This window comes from Trichoderma evansii (genome assembly GCF_050947405.1).
Source record: "Trichoderma evansii strain SZMC 28006 chromosome Unknown GGI43scaffold_31, whole genome shotgun sequence".
NCBI classification, from domain to species: Eukaryota; Fungi; Ascomycota; class Sordariomycetes; order Hypocreales; family Hypocreaceae; genus Trichoderma; species Trichoderma evansii.
Genome location: NW_028145175.1, coordinates 104,166 through 126,673, shown reverse-complemented (window position 1 = coordinate 126,673; position 22,508 = coordinate 104,166). Strand labels below are relative to the sequence as shown.

At 47.7% G+C, this 22,508-nt stretch overlaps 6 protein-coding genes across 6 annotated transcripts; 4 read left to right on the top strand and 2 right to left on the bottom strand.

Annotated features, from left to right (window-relative positions):
- The first annotated feature begins 832 nt into the window (after positions 1-832).
- On the top strand, positions 833-3,276 carry GGI43DRAFT_265957 (kinase-like domain-containing protein). Its single transcript, XM_083201023.1, has one exon. The coding sequence runs from the start codon at positions 925-927 to the stop codon at positions 2,848-2,850; it is 1,926 nt and encodes a 641-aa protein (XP_083055767.1). The 5' UTR covers positions 833-924; the 3' UTR covers positions 2,851-3,276.
- A 1,642-nt stretch (positions 3,277-4,918) lies between these two features.
- Positions 4,919-6,486, bottom strand: GGI43DRAFT_265946 (kinase-like domain-containing protein). Its single transcript, XM_083201022.1, has 4 exons — positions 5,898-6,486; positions 5,810-5,841; positions 5,625-5,718; positions 4,919-5,565 (listed from the first exon to the last, which is right to left on the bottom strand). Exons 1-4 carry the CDS (start codon positions 6,216-6,218, stop codon positions 5,098-5,100), a joined length of 915 nt encoding a protein of 304 aa, XP_083055766.1. The 5' UTR covers positions 6,219-6,486; the 3' UTR covers positions 4,919-5,097.
- Positions 6,487-7,776: 1,290 nt separating this feature from the next.
- GGI43DRAFT_431517 (LysM peptidoglycan-binding domain-containing protein) lies at positions 7,777-8,965 on the bottom strand (the record flags this gene model as incomplete). Its single annotated transcript, XM_083209419.1, has 3 exons — positions 7,777-8,354; positions 8,443-8,683; positions 8,723-8,965. 3 exons carry the CDS (start codon positions 8,963-8,965, stop codon positions 7,777-7,779), a joined length of 1,062 nt encoding a protein of 353 aa, XP_083055765.1.
- A 1,112-nt stretch (positions 8,966-10,077) lies between these two features.
- GGI43DRAFT_417559 (uncharacterized protein) lies at positions 10,078-11,349 on the top strand. The gene has a single exon (XM_083207433.1). The coding sequence runs from the start codon at positions 10,434-10,436 to the stop codon at positions 11,235-11,237; it is 804 nt and encodes a 267-aa protein (XP_083055764.1). The 5' UTR covers positions 10,078-10,433; the 3' UTR covers positions 11,238-11,349.
- A 2,085-nt stretch (positions 11,350-13,434) lies between these two features.
- Positions 13,435-18,541, top strand: GGI43DRAFT_431514 (glycoside hydrolase family 18 protein; the record flags this gene model as incomplete). Its single annotated transcript, XM_083209418.1, has 11 exons — positions 13,435-13,531; positions 13,622-14,814; positions 14,882-15,290; positions 15,373-15,374; positions 15,460-15,669; positions 15,747-15,845; positions 15,927-16,589; positions 16,633-16,728; positions 16,859-17,042; positions 17,120-17,246; positions 17,369-18,541. The coding sequence occupies 11 exons, from the start codon at positions 13,435-13,437 to the stop codon at positions 18,516-18,518; spliced, it is 4,230 nt and encodes a 1,409-aa protein (XP_083055763.1). The 3' UTR covers positions 18,519-18,541.
- Positions 18,542-19,794: 1,253 nt separating this feature from the next.
- Positions 19,795-22,222, top strand: GGI43DRAFT_417555 (uncharacterized protein). Its single transcript, XM_083207432.1, has 4 exons — positions 19,795-19,998; positions 20,059-20,590; positions 20,666-21,673; positions 21,729-22,222. Exons 2-4 carry the CDS (start codon positions 20,223-20,225, stop codon positions 22,156-22,158), a joined length of 1,806 nt encoding a protein of 601 aa, XP_083055762.1. The 5' UTR covers positions 19,795-19,998; positions 20,059-20,222; the 3' UTR covers positions 22,159-22,222.
- Positions 22,223-22,508: the final 286 nt, after the last annotated feature.

The window sequence follows — 22,508 nt, the reverse complement described above, 5'->3', positions numbered from 1 at the left end:
TTATCGGCTCAACCTCGCTCGCGACTTGATATTCTCATCTCTTCGCCTTGATTGAGTCACCCCCTTTCCAGCGAGAGCTACGCTCCGCACACGGCCGCCACATTGGTTGGTCCGCCACGTTGCTTCACTCTCCCTGATTCTTCTCTTTCCTCCTCACAACCTCAACCTCAACTTCAATACTCAACTCGCCTTACCTGTTGATCACTTGACGGATCCGACCCTCGCCGTCTCCTCAAGCCTCACCACCACTCTTCACCAATACAAAAAACAATAATCTACACCAGTCATTCATTATACATTTCAGCCTCTTAACGCGACCTCGATGTCATTATAACGAACAAACAATTTCTTCCACCTTTTCTCTATACGCAAGCCGGCTTTCGGCATCTTGGCCACGGTTTCGTTAATTCGCGTCTCCTTTGTCTCCTACTCTTTTCTGAAATCTCTCAACAAATGATTATCTTATAAACTCTTACAACCCGCCAATCAACACTATCAACCAACAAATAACTATACGTGGCTACAACCTGTCGTTTTTCCTTTTCCTTTGTCCTTTACGGCTTGTACATTCCGGTTATCTGTTCTTCGATTCTTCAACTGCCGTTTTTTGCGCAGTTCTTTTTTGTTCACGTCTTTTCTCTCTCCCCACTTTGCTTGAACGCAACCTTTCGTATAGAAACGTCGAACGGTTCATACCAACAGGCTGCGCGATTGATTCACGGCTAGAGACGAAAGGCATATATCACTTTTACATATCTTGAACACCAAACTCCGCCTGTATAAATTACCTTTTTTTTTTTTTTTTTTTTTAACATCTCTCTGTTTTTCATCTTTTTCTTTCTGTTCTAGCTTTTCTGGCTTTTTCGACTCTTCTTCAGTTTTACCTTTTATTTTTATATTTTTACACTCTCAACTTTGGAAAGCATGGAATGCATGAGGAACAAGTTCACTGGTGGCCTCCTCCTTGATGGGGGTCGCTACCAGACCATCTCACCACTCAACCACGGCTCATTCGGCATGGTCTTTATGGCTCAGGATCTCGTTTCCAACCAGGTCGTCGCCATCAAGTGTCTCACCAAGAGGTCAGCGCCTTGTGACGTCAACCCCGAGTTTGCAGTTGACGACCGATCTGAGGAGTATGCTCTGCATAAGAGCCTGGGATCGCACAACAACATCGTCAACCTGCTTGATACCTTTGAGACTGAGGCTCATGTCTACTTGGTCATGGAGTTTTGCGGCCAGGGTGACCTCTACGAGGCTATCCGCAACGGTCACGGACCTCTCGAGACCGAGCACGTTCGCCAGTTCATGATTGAGCTGGTCGACGCAGTTGCCTACATTCACTCCAAGGGTGTCTATCATCGCGATATCAAGCCAGAAAACATCTTCCTCACTCAAGATGGCGCGATGAAACTCGGCGACTTTGGCCTTGCCACTACCGAAAAGTGGTCTTTCGAGACTACCGTCGGCAGCGACAGGTACATGGCTCCTGAGCAATTCGACTCTGCCGGTGCTGGATATTCACCTGCCGAGGCTGATATCTGGGCCATTGGCATTTGTCTCCTCAACATTCTGTTCTCTCGCAACCCTTTCACCACCCCCACAGAGTCTGACCCCATCTTCCTCGACTTCTCTCGTGACAAGCAGAGCCTCTTTGATGTCTTCCCCAGCATGTCGCAGGACACCTACGAGGTCATCGTGCAGTGCATGAACTTGGATCCTAGGAAGCGTTCTCTCGAGGGCGCCCGCGATGCCCTCCTTCGCGCTGTGAGCTTTACGACGGAGGATGAGTCTCTTGATGACTTTTGCGGTGCCGAGAACCCTACCGTGGCATCTGCTCATCGTGAGCCTCTCCGCACCCCGTCCATCCAGACCCCACAGATCGATGGAGGCGCATTCCCCTGGACCAAGGCGCTCAACGAGACTCCTGCTGCCCATCGTCGCCAACTTAGCATCATTCCCGACGATGAGAGCTACAGCGAGGATCTGTTCTCCAAGTCTGGAGAGACTACCGACTGGTACTCTACCGGAGTTCAGACCCCGTCTTCCTCCATGTTGGACTCGCGCATCATTGAAGCTCGTCTGCGGGCCTTCAATATCACTCGCCCGCCCATGCCCAAGAAGGTTTCTCCCGCTGCTGGATCTCTGCCCATTGCCATGGGCAAGCCGTTCCCTTCCATGGCCTCCGTCTTTGGTGGCAAGAAGGATACGGTTTCCAAGAGCTGGAGCGACATGTGGGACGAGGATGAGGAGGAAGACGAAGAGGAGGAGCAGGAGCAGCAGAGGGTCAGCGCTCTCCAGGAGCTCAACTCGCGCACTTGGAGCCATGAGAGCACCAACGAGCACTCTGCGCAAAAGACTGAGCCCATCCCCGTGGCTCACGTCATCAAGGGGGATGTGGACGATGATTTAGTTGCGGATGGTTTCTTTTTTCACGAGGTCTCTCCACCCACCAAGCACGCCTTTACTATCACGCCGCGCTATTCGCCCCCGTCAAAGCGCGGCAACGTCGACAAGTGGGCGGCGCTTGGTGAGCGTCGCAGAGGCCAGAACATTCAGGTGGAGTCCGAAAAGTCTCCCGGTTGGAAGCAGCGTCGTCATTTCGGGTTTGGATACAGTAACAACGGATACAATAACAACAAATATTATGAAGCGGGCGTTTGGGATCATCATTTTTCTACTTCTCACAATAACAATATTTTACACAATCAACACAACAACAATTATGGCAAGGGATGGAGCAAGGATCGCCTCAAGGAGAATTCTTCTTGGTCCAAGGCGAAAGATTGGAACTGGCGCAAGGACAGGCGCACCGATCTTGGAGACGTTGAGTGGGTTGGTGGTTGGTAAGAACAAAAAGGGAGGCTTTTTGTTTGGGATTCCCAACCGCCAATCGTGGTTATAGCCATACCCTTTTATGTATGTCTTTGCTGGCTAGAAAGACGCAAAACTGTTTGCTCTCTTTTTTGAAGCACTTTTGGGCCAAAGACCATGAGAACCCGATTATTTTTTGCTGATTTGCTGTCTCTGCATCGAGCCCCTTCACCTCTTCATCTTTTGTGTCGAGGGTTCTGCATTGTAGACGGGAATTTCTTGAAAGAGTTTGGATCTTGTGATGTTTTCCCTTTTTTGGTTTAGAATAGCTTTGAAAGAGGGCACTGGGCTTTTTGTGCCGGGGAGGATGATGGAAGGAATGGCTTAACTCGCTTTCTGCGTATTAGTTATTTAACATAAATATACCAGAGGTTACCCACTCATTTATAAATGTGTCTTTGCAATTGTGATGTCTTGATGAACTCAGAAAATACCAAGCGAGCAAGTAATATTGTAGTTTCATGTTAACTTTTATTTGTTAACTTTTATATGTTCCCACTTGGGATGTAACTTCCATTTTATCTGATGCGTGAAAGACGAAGCTTATAGTCGGAAAGCGGTGACACCGGGTGAGCTTATCGCAGAAGACGGACAATATAGCTTGGAGCACGGGGTGTATTGCCCCTAATGAGATTTGGTCAACTTTATCAAGACAATGAGGCTGGGTACAAAGTTATCTGGCGCGACGCAGCCAAGACAAATCCATGATGCTAATTGACTGTTGGTTGTGATGAGAATACCACGAAATGACAACTACTGCACGTGAAAGTTATAATGTAATCCAATTGTAGTTAAATTCTTTGCTTTTTCTTTTTAAATATCTGTCAGCTCTCCGTCCAAGATATTAAACGCATTATTGTTTCTCTCTTGATCTTCTTTTCCACAGTCATAGACTAAAGTTCCCATGGTAGAAATGGCGAGTTCATTCAACTCAGGCGTGTCGAATTCTGCGTCATTGTAACCATGCCGAAGCTGCAAGTGAACGCGGGCACTTTTCAGGGAAATAGGTCCTTCTTTCTCCCAAAAGCTGCGCACTCTGTTCTTGAAATGATTGTTGTGTTCTTCGCAAAATAAGATGTACATATTTCCACTACCTATAGGCCACTCTTCAATTTCGTGTTCTGTTTTCCCGTCATGGAAAACGTCTTGAAATGCTATATAGCGGGTTGTAAGCGGCTTGCACCACGGCTCCCCCTGTGAAGTGTGCAAAATCTCTCCTCGCGTTCGTAGCCGTGAGTCATTTGCAGTAACGGAAATTGGGGTATCAATCTTAGGCGGCGCTTTTAGAGTTTCCAGTATATCAGGAACTGATCCCACGTCGTGTGACTTTCTGGCCATATATTTCCTATATTAAAAACCATTATAGAAAAAAACATATTCCAATCCAAAATTGACTGGACTCATTCCCATGCTCCTCCGCCATTGTTCTGTCACTATACTGCTGCTTTGGCCGCCTCCTCTTTCTTCTTATTGCGACGAACCCTAATTGCTTCAAAGATCATGTCTGCGTCAAAGTAGCCATCTATGCTCTATGCGATTAGCCATTTTGAACTATTATAAAAAAAGAGTGATGGCGTATGACTTACATCCACCCAAGTCTTTTTCTGTGTCCTCATCGCCGGTGGCTCTGGCGACTGTAATGTTGTTGGGGCCCAGTTGTGTGTTGTTCAGGCGAAGAGCATTCTCCACGGCAGTCTCCTTTTCGAAAGTGACATCTGCGATTTTCGTGTTCGGGTCGTCCTCGGAGCCGTTGATTAAAATATCGGTGATTTTGCCGCTACATACAACATGTTAGCTCAGGCCCATAGAGGCCAATGTAGCAGGAGAGGGACAAACCAGAAGTCAAAGAGGTCCTTAATTTCATAAAAGTTTGTTTCAGTGGCAATGTTTTTGACTTGGACGGTCTTATTGATAAGTTGAGATTTCACATATCTTTGTGATGCAGGGTCATATTGGACGTTCTGCTCGAAAGCATCATGAACGGCGGGAAGCCGGTTTTCAATGAATTCGACAGATGGCGAAGGCGAGGATATATTAGTTATCCTGTCCGATGCTGGGAAAGTGACACTCGGCTGCTGAGCCTCAATGCTATATTCTGTATTCTTGGTTGATATTGTGGCCCAAGGTTTAGATCCGCAGTTGGGGCAGACTGTCTGTTTGCGGAGTGTATATTTCTCAATAGAGTTAGCATATTTACATTCTGAATGAATAGATATACAGCAGTTACGACGGTGTGGGTGCCGATGATGTAGAGATTTGTCTTAAATGGCTTTTAAAAGATGCAACCCAAGCATGTTCCATGGCCTTGTCTGACGGAAGACGCTCCACAGGGCGAGGTCCCATCAGCGAACGAATGAACAATATGGCGTCTGAGCTGGCGTCTCTCTTTCTGAGTTCTTGCAAAGGAAATGAATCAACATTTACTAGATAGTAATTATACGCGCCTGGGGTAGAAAAAACAGGCATCAGGGTGAGCATTCGGTAGACCATTGCGCCAAGAGCCCACATATCGGCTGCCATGTAGTTGATGGGATTTCCTGCCTCGTGCCATATGAGTTCTGGTGCCATGTACTGAATCGTGCCCCTGACGGTTGATTGTGCCTTGGTTCCTTCAACACGCTTGCTTATACCAAAGTCACTGATTTTGACCCACCAATCACTCTTTGGTGGCTGGGATCTGATGAGCACATTCTTGAAAGGCAAAATGAGTATACAATCTTTTTCTAGAGGGTGGATGATGTAAAACTCACACCAGGCTTAATATCTCGATGAGCAAACCCTTCACGATGCATATACGATAAGCCTTCAAGTATCTGAAATGACCACCTGCTGTGCATCCTCCTCCTGCATGGGTCCATTATTGGCCATGTGGTTCTCTAAATCGCCAAGGGGGAAATATTCCATTGCAATGTAAAGAGAAGAATCTGTGTCGTACCACCCAAGCAGTTTAACAAAGCACTTTGAATACTGAGCGCAATAAAAGATTAGTATTCCTAATTCTGTGGTTTAGGCATGAGTCCTACGAAGCTTACACGTCTTTGCGAGAACTTTGCGATGGCCTCTAGTTCGGCCATGTAGCTGTCCTTCTTATCCTTGAGGCGATACCGAGGAATGATTTTGACGGCGCGTCTTTCGTAGCCTTGCTTGCCGCCCACGCACTGCTGGAGCCAGACGTCGCCGTAGCTGCCGTGGCCGAGGTGGTTCGTTTGCTCCCAGGATTCTGATCGCCATATTGATCGGAAATCATTTTCGTCGTCTGACTCGTCGTAATGGTGTATCGTGATGTTGTCTTTGAATGAGGTGTTGAGGCGAGTATCACGAACGAGGTCGGGTAGGCGTGACATTGTGCGGGGCCGTCCCTCTGGCGAGGGGAGGTGTGAGTGGCACGGCAGCTAAGAGTACATGGAATCGATTATGACTACAAGTCCAAGTTACACAGCTTAATTTTAGATGTATGGGGCGATGGTTCGGACACCACTTGAAAAGAAGGTTGGCTGCAAAGAGGAGGAGTTGCGTATAGTATAGTATAGAATCCTTCGCTGGGACAAGGCTCTAGGACAAGGCTCTAGGACTAGGCAGGGGGCTGCATGTAACCTAGCTGGCTGCCTTGCCTAAATTAATATGTACAATGACCATCTTCTGCGACATTGATTAGCAGCATGGTTTGCTGATTGAGTTGCCTGCCTTTCTCTAATAGCCAACACCTACACCTATCGCTGTACAATTTGAAATAGTCGACCCGTTGAGCTTTATTGGCTTTATTAGTATTATAAACATGCTTATTACTGGGAAAGAGCTTGTAAGACATGGTGACGCCGCAATAGATTGGCAATGATACATGGCAAACTTGAATTGTGCCATTTCTCGGCAAACTCAAGAAAATAGTGTAAGATGTATAGTTAACAAGGTAATAAAAAGGTCTATATAGTGCATTTCAACAACTTTTACATCTTTATACGTCCTTGGTTCAAGTTGATTTAACCTTTGTTCACTTGGGCGCTACCAACTTGAGCAGCCGTGTACATGTACCTGAGGAAGACCCCGCCACACATCTCTTTAGCGTACATACATGCACATTCAACAACTGCATCGCAGCAACAACGTTTCTGAGACGAGGAAAAAAAAGAAAAAAAAATCAACAAAAAAAGCAAAAAACATACAACAGCCGGTGTTCGCTGGTGGTCACCCACCCAACTACTAATCTGCCGGTTAGTGGCTTATCTATGGGGGAGCAGACGGGACCCCGAGTTTTCCACTACCTATGGTCGTATGTGATGGGATTAGTCCTCTAATCCACTTATATACTACAATACGGAATATATTTTGTAAACGGCCTTGTAAGCAGCTGAATATAATAACGCGAACCGGAAAATGGATGCCAGTACTTCTGAGTCCTGTATTATTATTTTTCTAGCAATTACAACTAAATACTGTAAACTTTTTAAATAGGTAACTTACGTGGTATTATTATATGCCCTAGGTAATCCTATTAACCAATATCAAGCCTTCCCCAAATGGCGTATTCGATAATGGCTTATCTCACAATGACTGTAAATCTACGGAGTTTATATACATGTAGTCAGTAGAGCCGTGAAAGGGTGCAAACATCTACACACTGTTATTCTTATGCTACTTGTTCTTATTTGACTCTGTATTGCAATGATTTATCTATACAACGCGGTCTGAACTTGCTACCGGTTATAAAACGCATGCTCACTGTACAAATTTCATAGAAAGCAATCGGCGTTTTATTACGAAATTTCGAAAATTCATATATCGCAGCTAACAGTGCACAGCAATTTGTCTATTCCCTTAGTCTCGTAAAATCATCCATTTCCATTACTAATATAATCTACAAATATACGCTCTACTACTTGCTACTGTAAAATCGAGCTCATGTATTTACACGCCGACGCAAATGTAATCGCCTAGCCACAGAGTCGTGCAGGTGGATCCGACGCCTGGATTCCACTTCTCAATGTTGGCAGCCGTCGTCCCTTGGCTAGTAGCAATAGTGGCGCATGAGTCGCCGGAATTGACGAGGTAGAACTTCTTACAGTTGTTCACCATTCCCGTCTCAAAGGGCGTTGGCGTGGTAATGCCGTTGCCCGACGAGGTTGTCGAGGTCTTCTTGGTGGTCGTGGTCGTGGTCGTGGTCTTCGGCGGCGTGTAGCCGATGGCGTCGACACAGACGTAATAGCCGACGTCAAGGGTCGCGCAGGACGAGCCGACGGCTGGATTCCAGGAGTAAAAGGTTGCGAGGGGGACGTTGTAGGTCGTGGCGATAACGGCACAGGAGTCGCCGGACTGGACAAGGTAGAACTTGTTGCAGCTGGTGGTCATGCCGGTCTGGATGGGCGTGGGCGTGGGCGTGCTGATGCCGTTGCCGGTGGTTTTGGTCGACGTGGTGGTAGTGGTTACTCTGGAGGCGCCGGGGACGCCGACACAGTAGTAGTAGCCGGCGATGATGTTTGTACAGCCTGTAGAATGTGTTAGTAACCCAGTGTTTTACGTTTCTTTTTTCATCTTGGCGAGCACACTTAATCAGAACATAAGATCTGGACATACCTGTGTTAACCGATGGGTTCCAGGTAATGAATTGGCTCATACTGATGCCAAAATCGCTTTCAATAGCAGGGCACGAGTTGCCGGGTTGAACTAGGTAAAAATTGTTACAATCGGCGGTGGTACCCGTCTGCTGCGGCTGGTCTGAAGTCGTTGATGACGACGTGGTCGACACGCGCGTGGAGGTGACGAGAGTGGAGGAGGTCTTGGCCGGCAGAGCCGAAGACGAAGAGCTCGTGCTCGACTAAGACGAGGAGGAGCTCGAGGGCGGCGCAGATGAAACTGTGCCGACCACGCAATAGTTCTGATCAACCACGAGGTTCGGGCAGGAGACACCGGGGTTAAGAGACTCAAAAGTCTGCTCGGTCAAGCCCCATTCGGCAGCGAAGGAGTCGCAGGTATCTCCAGAACTGGCGGCGGTTGTAAAGCTACAAGTGACCTGTTGACGGGGGGCCAGTATCATGGCCCGAGTCAGCTGTAGCTGAGAGAGGAGGAGGAGGCTAGCCTTGAGGGAAGTTGGCGCCATCATGATTGCTGATGCTTGTTTAAGGACAGATGCCGATTTGGAGCAACTCAGAAGTTACCAGAGTGATGCTGAAGACAACTGTTGAGAAGAGGATTGAATGCCTTGTCTCGTCGAGGGAAAAGCGCATGATGGACGGCCTTTTTGTACCCAGAGCGCACCTGGAGAGTCTTGGCACGGTTGAGGCTAGAAGTTGAATCCATCGCAGCGTGCAGTATACTATGTCATGCCGTGAATCCTATAGCATGGAGTATATGCTGCACGCGTATTGGAGGTCCGAAGAGAAAAAAAAAGTTGCGACAGTCCGAAGCGATGTGCTGAGGTCTCGTCGGGTCTAGAGCGTGAAGCACTTCACGATATAACCTTTCTCCTGAGCCAAGCGACGGAGATATCCATCCTGTTGGCCACATCTGCTATCAAATCCACATCCAGCTGCTGTTGGTCGGGCAAGAAAACCTAAGTCTTCAACGTTACATACCACATTCGGGTTCTTGCTACGGCTCTCTTGCTACTTGTGGTAAGTAAAGGTCGCTACTAGAGCCGTCTTTCTCTTCATATGGGTCAACGAACTCACTGGAAACGGCAAACTTACATTGTATTTTTGTATAGTGCAGAGTAGCTGGATCCATCTTTAGGCAAAAAAAAAAAAAAAAAAAAAAAAAAAAAAAAAGAACATGGGGGAACCAACAGACATTAAATAGTCTATTAATAACAGTTTATACAATATTAACCGGGGTGTCTTTCTATCTTTCTAGCAGGGCTGTTGGAATAAAGTAAAAAGCCGGAAAGCTTGTTTATGTTCGCCCGCGGACTTCACTGCTTTCTAGTTTGTCTAGGCTAATCTACTAAATACAGCTGTGCTTTATATAAATATACAATTGCAATGATGTAGCGCGGTTGATATTAATATAGGTAATGTAATTAACTGGCTCTGCTATATTGATTGGTAGACACTGCGTGGATTGCCTTCTCTTTGACTTGCTTCAACCAGTATAAAGCTATGGGGTTGGAGGAGCATATCTGTGGGAAGCTAATTAGCGGATCTGGTTTGCAACGAGACCGGCCCAAAGTCCCAGAGGATCAACAGGGTATCAGACAGGGGTGAACCAACAACACAAAACGGTTCCTGCGTGCCGTCTTTCCCGCGAAACCGTGCCTTTCACACAGAGTATTGGTGCGGCCGAAGACCCTCTGAGAAGGGCCTTTTGTACTACTATGTAATACTCCGTAGTTGAAACTAACTGCCGCATGTGATGGCACGCGCCCGCCGCCGACTTGAACGACACGGCCATCTCGACATCACCACTCGCACCGCCTTGGGTGTTGTCTTCTTCCTCCTTCTTCTCTTCACCATGGTCTCCCGCCTTAAACTCGGCATTCTCTTCTTTTCCCTCCCCCCCTTGGGCTACCCGCCATTTCATTCATTCATTCATTCTATTCCCTTCAATTTTAAGCGTTCTCATCTTCCATCATGGGCGCTTCCAGCCACATTCGCTTCGCCTTCGCTGCGCTAATGGCCGGCTTAATGACTGCAATGGGTGACAAGAGCGCGTCTCTTACCTTTCCTGCCACCTTTGAAGTGGACTTGCTATTCCCTCGCAATGAGACTTACGCTCCGAGCTGGCTGATGCCCGTCGTCTTTGCAATTCAGAATCCATCTCTGGCTGTCCCGCTGTCCGCTTCAATCCAGTGGAACATGTGGGAGGGCAACAACACGAGGTCGCCCGGCTCTATCGGTGGTGGTGGTTTTGATGTGGCCGGCGATGTGACTACGGCGACATCCACACCCAAAAACCCTTATCTGCTCAGCAGTGCTGTCAACACCATTTCTTACCCAGACGGCGTCTGGACTCTCGCCTGGTACGTGCAGTACAACATTTGCGGGGGCCAAACGCATAGCGAAAACTTCACCACCGTCTTCACCGTCAGCAAGTCTGGAAAGGCAATCGATCTTGAGGCGGCTACATCGTCTGACATTTGTGGCGCCGCGGAGGCTCAAGCATTTAACATAACCTCTTCTTGGGGATGTGGTATGCTGGGTCCCAGCCCAACCACCAACCCATGTGCGGCGACAATCGACTCTGCAGCCGCATTCAGTCTATCCGCGTTAGCCAGAGCCACGGGCTCTATCTGCACCTCTTACAGTTCCAACCTCACCTGCCTGAATCCAAGCCCGCCTCCCGGTCAACCTTCAGCAGCCAATCCTCGCGTGGCAGCGGCGTCAATATTGCTTACGCTGCTATCTGCATTGGGTGCCCTAATCCATCTTGCATGAGGTAGATGCATGCACTTTACATGGTTGGTTGAAAGACGGACACGGGTCTTTTTCTTTCTCTAGAAGTAGCAATTAGCTGGCCTTTAATAATGATATATTTTAACTCTCCTTATATTGAAATTATGGCAATATATATGTGATATATGAGATTAGTGTGTTTAATCTTTAGTATTATTTACTTGTATCACACCCTTATTGTAAGAACCTAAGCGTTAAGCATTCATAGATCCTGCTTAGACTTATTAAGGTTATTAGTATGTATAGAAAAAGCTAGTTAGTCTACTGTAGATCCTTGGATTTAGTTTGAATAGCTGGATAGGCCTATACGGGCTTACTTCATGTAGATGGTTGTAATAGTTTTAGAGAGCTATTATTGCTAAAAAAGCATATATAGATGACTAATTGTTAATATGGCATTGATTGCATACTGAAATTTCTTTATCAGCGCTCTCTGGTGATAGGAGTGACTGACTATTATCCCCTGGCCACTCCACTAACAAAAAGTCCTTGACCCAGCAGGCGAATCTCCGCAGGAAGTATTATTTATACTACGGGGTTACCTATGGATAATTCTCCGTCATTAAAGAGGAAACCATTGAAAAAGCTGTGTTCTGAAGCGAAGTTTCAAACTACAGGGTACCCTTGTCAGCACATCCTTGCCGATATGGACGCCCTATCCTGATGTTTATACCATGTAGGCCTATATTCTGCTAGTAGTGAAATTGTTGATATGCTGCGGGATGCGTCTAGTGCAACGTCGTACGGCCTCTGGGAGCGAGTCATTTAGGCCCACGATGCCTCGGCTTTGCGTTGCCAAACGCACCAACACCGGAATCAAAATGAAGTGTCCCCATAGATCCTCTTCGATGGTCTATTAGTCTTTACTGAATTGCCATGGAGTCTTCGGCCTTATTGGTTATGACCGGGTTCAATCTCCTCATTTCAGGCTGAATGCGCTAACTCTGTTCCTTTACTAGCAACCTTTTCTCTTATACAACCCAGTAATAGTATATCTGTTTCTAACCTGAACGGTATGTGAAGCGGTCTACAGAGTGGTAAATTTGTGCGGTATCTTTCACCTCTCTTGAATTGAAACTCCTGGAGAAGGTTTTATCTGCTTCTGGCCCCTCGACGCTGCCCCTGTTTTTTTTTTCTTTTTTCTTTTTTTTTTTCTCCTTTTTTCTATAATCGCCGTGCCGCAGTCCGATCGGGCCCCCGTCTCGCTTCCCGCTCCTTGGCGGTTGATCCTTTGACATGGTGGATCCATCGCCAACTATTGCCCGCATCACCAATAGCTGAACCTCTCGTGTGGGTCCACGGTAGTCTTTGTTATGTCTTGGTTGTGAAGTTGTTGGTTGTGAGTAATTTCTGAATTTATTAATCTTGAGAAGAGTTTTCTTTGCTTTTCTTCTAACATACGGCTATCACGGCAGAGCTGACCCCTTCTGTGTTCTATTCCACCTCTGGGAATCTATACACCATGGTCTGCGTGCGGATAGGCATGACTTTTATACCGCGGTCTTCTCGGAGAGCACCTGCTATAAGCAACTTCTCCGATTACACGAGGAGTCATCCTTTATCCAAGATTGCTTTTAATGGGTGTGTAAAATGCTCCCGGGGAGTTTTAAAATCAATATATAGCTCTTCAATGTCCGTAAAAGACCAGTTATGATACAGCCTTAATAAGATTACACTACTAGTTATATTTGAGCCTTGTGATTTATACAAGCATTTGCAAAAGCTTTTATAAAAAATATAGACTCCTCTGTACTTATACAGTACTTGAAACTTTCACTTTGTTTTATTTGTCTTTGCGGTTATATATACAATCTCACTTCTGCAGTTGCTCTCCTCGAGGTATAGTATAACTATGACTCTTCTTGTTTATGCACAGTTGAATTGGCTGATTTGGCCTTATAAGTCATCTGCTAATAACTAGTCAAGGAGGCATAGTATACATTTTATTCCAATTGGCAGCTCATAGGTTGCATATTGGGTTATAACATGATCAAGCATTAAACAATATCTACGGCAACAACTTCCCATCTTCCACGGGGATAATCAAACCCGTCGTCTGCTTTGCCATCTTGGCATCTGCTCTTCTTTTTCCTAGTCACGACATGTGTATAATTCAATGCCGCTGTCCAACTCTTCCGCGTGGCCTTGGCCGCGCGATGCTTTCCTTGCCTTCCTATACATGACACTTGCCTCATTGTCCTTCTTCGTTGGCACATCTTCTGCCATAACGACGCCCCTTAGGCTACCTGCGAGTCCGGGTTATCAAGGCAGATCCAGTGCTTGTCCAGCAAGATGTGCCGTGACGGGGCCCAACCCTGCCAACTGGTCTCTATAACGCAACTTCGATCAATTTGCCTTGTGCCAAGAGTCCATCTTCTACTCCTTCTCCTTCCTCGACCCAGTCGATGATGCTGATGAAGTTCACCGCATCTACGCCTGCACTTCTTTCGGCCCGGATTGGGCAAATTTGCCGGCCAACACTTCGAGTCTCAGCTCGCAGTCAGCAAAAGGCCCAGTCCTCGTGAATGGCACATATGAGATTGGATCCTGGCCTTCCACTCCAGGCTCCATCGTCTCAACTTCTATTGCCACAATCACCACCCAGATCCGCCATTATCTGTCTAACGGATTCGGCGCCGCGGACCATCCGACCATTCTCTTCGCCAGCTTTGGCTCAACCTCGGTTGGTCTCTATATCGGCCAAGGTCTGCAGAACCGGGGCATCGGGAACATCGCGCTGGCGTACTTGGAAAACTCCATCGCCACATCCAGCGCCAGCCATTCTGCCCAGGTAGCGATGCAATTCTGCCAGCCTGGCCAGACTTCGCATCACATTTTCGGCCTGATAGCCACTGGCAATGGAACTTTTGCTGCCGTACAGGACGCCCTCAAGTCATGGTCAAAGGCGGAATGCTTGACATTCCCAGTCGTCCAGAACGCCACGGGCACCATCCCGCTCGTGACGCCCCTATTCACTCCCTCCACCAACATCACCAGCAACAACTCTTCCTTGACCCATGGCAATGCCGCCTCTGTTCGACACAGAGCACTCACACCGCGGGCCAACTGTACCACCATCCAAGTCGTGTATGGTGATGGCTGTGGCTCCTTGGCGCAGCGATGTGGCATCACCTCGGCTCAGTTCACTCAATACAATCCCGCATCAAACGAGTGCTCCTCGCTCCAGCCGGGCGAACACGTCTGCTGTTCGACCGGCACATTGCCCAACTATGCTCCACCGCCCCAAGCCGATGGCACTTGCGCGACGTACACCGTCCAGTCGAATGACGACTGTTCCACCATTGCCGCAACATACAGCCTCACGGTGACTGAACTCAGCAACTTCAACAACAACACCTGGGCTTGGGGTGGCTGCAACCGCCCCCTCTATCCTAACAACATCATCTGTCTAAGTAAGGGTAACCCGCCAATGCCGGCGCCTGTCTCCAATGCTCTCTGTGGGCCACAGGTCCCTGGCACGCCGACCCCTGCCAATGGGACGAACATCTCCACGCTCAACCCATGTCCTCTGAATGCTTGCTGCGATGTGTGGGGCCAAGTAAGTACAGTAGTTCCTTGCCACAACTCCTCAGTTCAGTCGATCATGTTGCTAACGATAGTCTCAGTGCGGTACGACGGCTAATTTCTGCACCAACACTGGCACGGGCGCCCCCGGAACCGCGGCTACTGGCACCAACGGCTGCATTTCCAATTGCGGCACCAATATCGTGCTGAGCAGTCCTCCCGCGACGTATAGGAGCATTGAATTTTACGAGAAATACAATTTGCAGCGGTCCTGCCTCTTCCAGGACGTCTCTCAGATCAATGTTAATGCTTACACACATATCTATTTCGCTTTCGGTGTGCTCACCCCGTCCTATGTGGTCCAGATTCCCAACGCCACAACTCTCTATGAGTTCAACGAGTTTCAGCGGATTGTGGGCGCGAAGCGTATCCTGTCCATCGGTGGTTGGGATTTTTCCACCAACCCCAACACTTACAACATCTTTCGTGAAGGCGTCACTGCCGCCAATCGTTTAACCATTGGCAACCAATATTGCCAACTTCATCAACGATAATAATCTCGACGGTGTCAACATTGACTGGGAGTATCCAGGGGTACGAACATTCACCCCTTTTGCTTGCTCCGCGCTTGTCTGTGTGTTAAATCGCTAATAGTCTTTCCCCCCTTGTTTCGTTATAGGTACCGGATATCCCTGGCATCCCTCCGGCTAGTACTAGCGATGGTACCAACTACCTCGCCTTTCTCGCCATACTGAGGAATCTTCTTCCCAGCAAAGAAATCACAATTGCCGCTCCGGCGTCATACTGGTATCTACAGGGCTTCCCCATCGAGAAGATGGCTCCGCTCCTGGACTACATCATATACATGACGTACGATCTGCATGGACAGGTATGATAACCTTCTCGACCTAGCGTGCGATTTTGTGACAAGGGGAACTGACATTGAGCTTTCTTCTTCCTATATAGTGGGATTCTCAGAATGCGTGGTCACAGCTTGGTTGCCCAACTGGCAACTGTTTACGTACAGACGTGAAGCTTACCGAAACAATCGGCGCGTTGGTCATGGTGAGTTTACGTTGGAACGGCCCCGTTACTACTGGAAGCCCCTTTATTTTCCATCACTAATGCAAACTCTTGCGTCTACAGATCACCAAAGCCGGTGTCCCCTCCAACAAGGTCGTGGTCGGCACGACCAGCTACGGACGATCATTCGCCATGGCTGAAGCGGGCTGCTATGGGCCAGATTGCACATTCTTGGGCTCAGCTGACGACTCGCAAGCTGCACCTGGTCCTTGTACTCAAACCGCGGGCTACATCTCCAATGCCGAGATCCAGGAAATCCTCGCTAACTCTAGCCGGGTCAACCAGAACTTCATCGACGCAGCTAGCAACACCAATATTCTTGTCTACAACGACATTCAATGGGTCGGCTGGATGAGCAACGGCATCAAGGCCTCACGGGCATCGCTTTACCAGGGTCTGGCGATGGGTGGCACGACCGACTGGGCTACTGATCTGCAAGAGTATAATGATCCACCCTACGTCGTCTCGAACTGGGGTATCCTGATCAGCGACGTCCTCATGGGCACAGACCCCTTTGAAGAGGGCACCCGTCACGGCAACTGGACGAAACTAAACTGTTCGGACCCCTCTGTGCAAGATGCCCTGTATATGAGTTGCCCCCAGCGCTGGTCGCGGTTGGACGCCAGCGACGCTTGGAGTGACGCCATCGGAGTTTGGAACTCGTCTGATAGCAAGAGGACTACCTTCAGCTTGTCCATCATGAACACACTCCATGGCCCTGAAGACGTGAACTGTGGAATTCTCCCTCCGAAAAAACAATTGTGACCAGACTGAAACTTGTGCGGTGGTTCAAGGCACCGGCGACAATGGTGGTTCCGGCGTCGCGGGCTATCTGATCTATAATTCTTTCACGGTTATCAACGAGGTAAGCCTCATCCCTCCTGCTTCGGGACAAGATGGCATTGTGTAGGAGAGAGGGAGAGGGAGAGGGAGAGACATAGTTGAAGTGCTGTTGCTGGCATGATGAAAGTAGCTGACATAAACCCATAATTTAGATGTATAGCCAGTTCTACGCCGCCATCAATTATGCTTCTGGCACGTACATCAGCGACGCGCTCGCGGACTTTGAGAACACCTTCGCACCGGTGCCTCCGGAAGAAGACGACGAGTGGAAGCTGATCTTGACCAACCTTGTAGGTCTCGGCCTTACTGCAGTCGCCGCGCCATTCTTCGACGGAGGTGAGTCACAGCCCTTGCTTCCTCTTGAAATGAGTTTCATCTGAATCATCACATCTGCAATGCTAATTGCCTCATAGTCTTTGGAGCTCTGCCAGCTCTTGTCGCTCTAGGAGAAGCCGTCGCTGACACGATCAAAGATATTACCTATGCAACCCTCGCGTTCGGAGCCGCCATTGTTACCATTACACTCGATGGCGGTGGAGAGTAAGTGCCATCATCCCTTTTCGTTGAAGCATCATCGAATCAGGGTGTCCTTTGCGGCAGTCCACGCGTTTGTTTCGGATTGATATCGACGAGAGCAATTGGCTGACCAAATTTGTGTGCAGAACGACTTGGACAGCACAGTCTCAGTCCTCCTTCAGTGACACTATGGGAAAAGCACTTGGCGGCTGGGCTACCATCGTCGAAAACCAGCTCGCTGCCTTATTCAATGGATCAGAAACTTCCATCGCTCTCCTCGGGACCATGATTGGTAATGGTAATCTTCTTGAGTGTGATGGCACTTCCCCGTCGCAGAGTGATCCCTCAGACAACAGCACATACACCGACATCGAGAACTACGTGACAAGAGCCTTCTTCGGGTTCGCCATCCCGGCCCTTTGGACCGTCTCTGGTGCTGCTGCCTTCGTTGTCGACTCGGGCTATCCCTGCGGCACGGTGAACCCCCTGGGCCTGTACATGAGCAACGACACCGCAGAGGCCACATATTCATGCTACAACGGCAATCTGTACTATCTGGTCTCTGCCGCCGGCGACTATCATAGCTGTACCGGCGAGGATATTGCGCTTACTGTTGACACCGTTGATCCACCACCACCGCCGTGCACCGATTCCCTTTTCACCGCTCCACAAGGGCTGGACAGCCTCGGCTCGAAATGGGGACGCATTACTGTGTCCGACCTCATTGCGGGATCCGTCAACACATACGTCGCCAACGGCAATACCAACGGGGCGCCCGCCGCCAACCCAGCGGACTCGCAGACTATCCAAGACCTCGCAAACCAGGACATCACGACGCCCGGCTACATTACTCTCCCGGTGTGCAGCCCCCAAGTTGCCTGGGCCTCGTGGACGAATCCCTCGCAGTCCAACGCCACCGCCCCAGGATACCCATGCAATCCGCTGCAGGGCGTGACCAAATGCAGCGGCTACACCTACGTGGACCAGGCCAGCTCTGCCTCGCCGACGGTGTCCGACTGCCAGACTATCATCAAGAACATCCAGGGCACCAACGGCGAGTGGACCACTGGCATCGGCTCGCAGCGTGACATTGCTTCGTTCGGCACCTGCAACTTTGGCGTCGACAACAGCGGCGTGACTGGCGATGTCACTTACTATACTGGCAGTCAGGATATCGTCAATATCATTACTCAGTCAATCGCGCTGTATGGCGGTGGCGGTCAAGTCGGCGCGAAAGGATATATGGAGTGTGCTGGTGATGCGGGTAGTCAGTACGTTGAGTGGGGGCTGTATTAGTATTACCTAGTAGACAATTGTGCTAGAAACTGTTATACTATCCGTCTGCTTTCCCTGTTAGACATTGACAAAATATTAAATTATACATATATATCAGGTAATGTCAGAGGCCTCGCAGCATAATACTTGAAAGGAAGCATCTGAGTGTGAACTAAAGGCTGTGTGGGTTATTAAAGGAATATATAAAAAGGAAAGGAATACCCTCTCTTTGTGGAGGAATTCAGAGATAAGTACATTCATTATCAGATACCTAGGTAGTTTTGTAATCTCGGCTAATACATACAACCTTTACCACTTTATCTTTATCACTCTTCTCTTGATCCGGACTTCTGACAATCACACTCTTTACCATATATCGCCCAGATTTCCATCTCTCTGTTTTCGTTTTCCTCCAATCCTAATATATTCCTGAGGCTAAAATGCCTTTCCCTTGGGACTGGGTAATAATAAGCCCGTACTCTTCTAATACTTTAAAAAGTTAATTCCGTAAAATAGTGGAATCCTCATGCGAAAGCGGGGTTTGAAGTTATTCCAGGATTTAAGTTGTCTAATAGCTATAGACTAAACGGTGGCGAGCAACTTAGCGCGGGGTTGGTTAACCACCAAAAACGGACTTCTTTAACTACAGATTTGGAGCTATAGGATGTCAAAAATGGAAGACATTACACTCAAGAGAAGTGCTTAACGGGACCCCGAGTTCTCCACTACCTATGGTCGTATGTGCTAGATGTTAGTCTAGGGGAGTTTATATCCAAGGTAGCACAAACAGTCTGCTGCATCGCTCAAGGCCTGTCTAGTTGAAAAAGAACAAGGACTAATTGAGCTGGATCTGATGTTCATAGGGGCTGGTTTGAGTTACCTGTATGTGTATCAGACTTGATATGACACGGCACATCGTAATTGAGTGCTGTTTAAAGTATCGCGCTATAAGGTGTTTCTAGACTTTTGGCCCATGACTGTAGCTAGCTATAGTCTTTATATATATGCATATAGTCATGCCTTGTGTTTTCAAAATTTTTTAGTTTCCTGTTTTTTGCCCTTTGCTTGGCCGGGTTTGATTCTATATATAGCTACAGCCCTGAGCGCTTGCAAGGCGTACTCCCAGCACAGCCTTAGTTGTGTTTCATCGCATCCTTCGGGCCCCGCCAACATCCATAGTTAACGATCCTACCGTTCACAAGGCCTTAGGTATACAGATTTCAATTGGCGGATATTTACCCCATGCAAGCGTGGTTCATATATTTGAAGATGGGCCATTAGTCGACTCTGTAGGGGTAGAAGGGATTTTTGCGTTTTTACATTGGATAGCACGCCTATTACTTGGTATCCTAAGCTAGCGATTGTTACGCGCCGCTGCAGATCCTTGCACTGAGATAGCTTGCAGTAGGTCCAGGGCTAGCAACTATAAGAAGATATGCAGCGCTATTGCATGCAACCTGATCCTTTAGTCTATAAATGTGATCTAAATCAAACTGGCAAAGTACTTATGTTCAGTGTTACATTTGGACCTGAGGATTATTAAATCTGACAGCACTCCTAGCTGCTTGACGAAGCTCCTAAACATACATAATGACAGGGCATCGCACGAAAGGCTCTACTGGCGCCAACAACACACGCTCATCATGTCCTAACACAACCTCTAGGGCATCAGTTGAGAACATTTTCTAGTTGTTACTCATTTGCGTTAGAGAGTTACATGACAATATGCCTCGCTTCAAGATATCTTGGGTTGTGCCCGGTTTGATGATCGGGAATACCATTTGCGGTATACTCGTGGCAGTTGGGCATCATCTCTTCTACAAGTCTCTTGACAAACAGACCGTTGGCACACAAAGTCAGCAAGAATGGAATGCCCGTATTGGTACTGGCATGGCATTTTGTGTCAAAATGTTCCTGACGGCTGCAGCTGGCTTTGCTTATACACAAGTGCTTTGGAAATTACTCAAGGCTCGGCAGGTCAAGCTCGAAGGGATTGACGCCATGTTTGACGTGGTTAACAATCCCTTTGCCTTTTTAAACTGGGAACTATGGAAGAAGGGCTTTGAGCTCGTTGTGTTGGCTGGACTTCTATGGTAACGTCATTGTTTCCGCGACTTGTTCAACCCCTTCACGCAAAGACATGCTGCTTACATCTGGATCTTTAATAGGGCAATCCCAATCATTGCAGTTTTTACTCCAGCAACTTTGACAATTCAACAGGCCAAGGATTTGGCTCCTTCAATACAGCACATGTTTATGCCTTTGGTAAACTTTTCTTCACCCGTCATCTTTACAAGATATTCGACTAGTCCGACGGCAGCTGGCCCTACAGGACCATCGATTGCCCTGGCCAGACTCATGTCTTCTGTCGCCGCTCAAGGCGCTATCCTTCCTTTAGAGATGCCATTTTCAGACGCTCCAAAAGTCAATTACACCCTGCGCTTTCACGGCCCTTCAGTCTTGTGCGGACCTCTTGGCGGCAATAGCTCTTTTCACGACGAGTTTGATGAAGTCTACAGAAATGCCTTTGAGCATCAAGGCAATACCCAGATGGTATATGTTGGATTCGTCCCTCAGAGAGGTAATAATCTCGATACAGATACCTCATATGAACACCAAGCACTACTTGGCCTACAAATTGCTACCAATGGGTCGGTTTCCCCGCAAAGCATCCCCACAGCAGATACATGGTCTACGGATCATAGTCGCGTCTTCGTCGTTGGTACAATCAACGCGCCTATTGCGAATTTTTCGGCCGCAAAAAATACAATTGAATGTGGCCTGTACAATTCAACTTACGAGGCTCAGTTCACGTTTGCCAATGGTACTCAGGAAATCGACGTTCAGTTGAAGGAACGAGGCAATGGAGTTTCAGAAGTTAATATAAACCAAGACCCACCAAACATATACCAGCTCGCTGCCACATACATTATGCGTGGCTTGGATAATGTAGTGGTGGGAATCATTCGCAGAGATCAAAGTAACTTGTATTCTTCCTCTCAGGTTTTGTCCTCTTCTTTTATGCAAGCTCGCGAGTTACAGCCAATGCTGCTCTCTTCGTTTGGAAACATTACTACAGATCCATCCAACCCGCCAACCAACATATCCCTGGCAACGATTATGGAACAATTTGTCACAAATGTGACAGTCAGCCTATTTTCAAATAAATTCTTCCTGTAAGTGTATCCACTAAGCATCATACTGTCTTGAATTTTACTTACGCATCGACAGTAATGACGAATCTGCGGCGAATATAGGAAATGTTACTGTATGGAATACAATAAACAATTATGTGTACAGCCCACGTAATCTGTACATTGCTTACGGAGTTGGCATATTTGCAACAATTATAATTGTTGCTATTGGACTCTTTTACATAAAAAAGGCATCGCAGTCCTATGGCAAATCATTCTCTACCGTTTTACGTACAACGCGAAACGCAGAGCTGAGTCGGCTTATAGACGTGAGCGAAACAAGCGGTGCTGAGCCACTATCCAAACATCTGGCCGATATAAGGCTCAAATTTTGGGTTGGCCGTGTGGAGGATGATGAGATGGCTCCCGTCTATAGTGCTTTTATATTGGCACAAGATACGGCGCCATCATACGAGAAACTGACGCCAGCTTTGCAGATTGTGTCTGAGAGTACACCATCATTGTAATACATAGGCTGCCAGTTATTAGACAAAAAATAGACGTAAAAAATAAAATCCTTCTTCAAAGCGACATCTATGTATATCTGCTCTCCATTAGCATGTAGCTTCAGAATACGAAGCGCAACTCCCTGACACCACTTGAAAGAATAGATCTACCTTGGCTTGCCAATCATATATAAGCTTGTAGGTGCGAAGTAAGCATTAGGGACTGTCGATAATCTAAAATTCATAGTGGTTGATGTGTTTAGAAGAAGTGTATAGCATCGGCTATGTTATGCCGCGCTCGACGACGGCTGAAACGACATCAGTATGTCGCTCAGTCAAGAAGTATTCCGACTGCAATGTAGAGTTGAGAA

Coding starts and splice junctions, on each gene's coding strand:
- GGI43DRAFT_265957 (XM_083201023.1), top strand. CDS start 925: ATGGAATGCATGAGGAACAAGTTCACTGGTGGCCTCCTCCTTGATGGG.
- GGI43DRAFT_265946 (XM_083201022.1), bottom strand. CDS start 6,218: ATGTCACGCCTACCCGACCTCGTTCGTGATACTCGCCTCAACACCTCA. Junction 5,842..5,897: donor CGCAAAGACGTGTAAGCTTC/GTAGGACTCATG, acceptor TATTGCGCTCAG/TATTCAAAGTGCTTTGTTAA. Junction 5,719..5,809: donor TTTGTTAAACTGCTTGGGTG/GTACGACACAGA, acceptor GGACCCATGCAG/GAGGAGGATGCACAGCAGGT.
- GGI43DRAFT_417559 (XM_083207433.1), top strand. CDS start 10,434: ATGGGCGCTTCCAGCCACATTCGCTTCGCCTTCGCTGCGCTAATGGCC.
- GGI43DRAFT_417555 (XM_083207432.1), top strand. CDS start 20,223: ATGCCTCGCTTCAAGATATCTTGGGTTGTGCCCGGTTTGATGATCGGG. Junction 20,591..20,665: donor GTGTTGGCTGGACTTCTATG/GTAACGTCATTG, acceptor GATCTTTAATAG/GGCAATCCCAATCATTGCAG. Junction 21,674..21,728: donor TTTTCAAATAAATTCTTCCT/GTAAGTGTATCC, acceptor ACGCATCGACAG/TAATGACGAATCTGCGGCGA.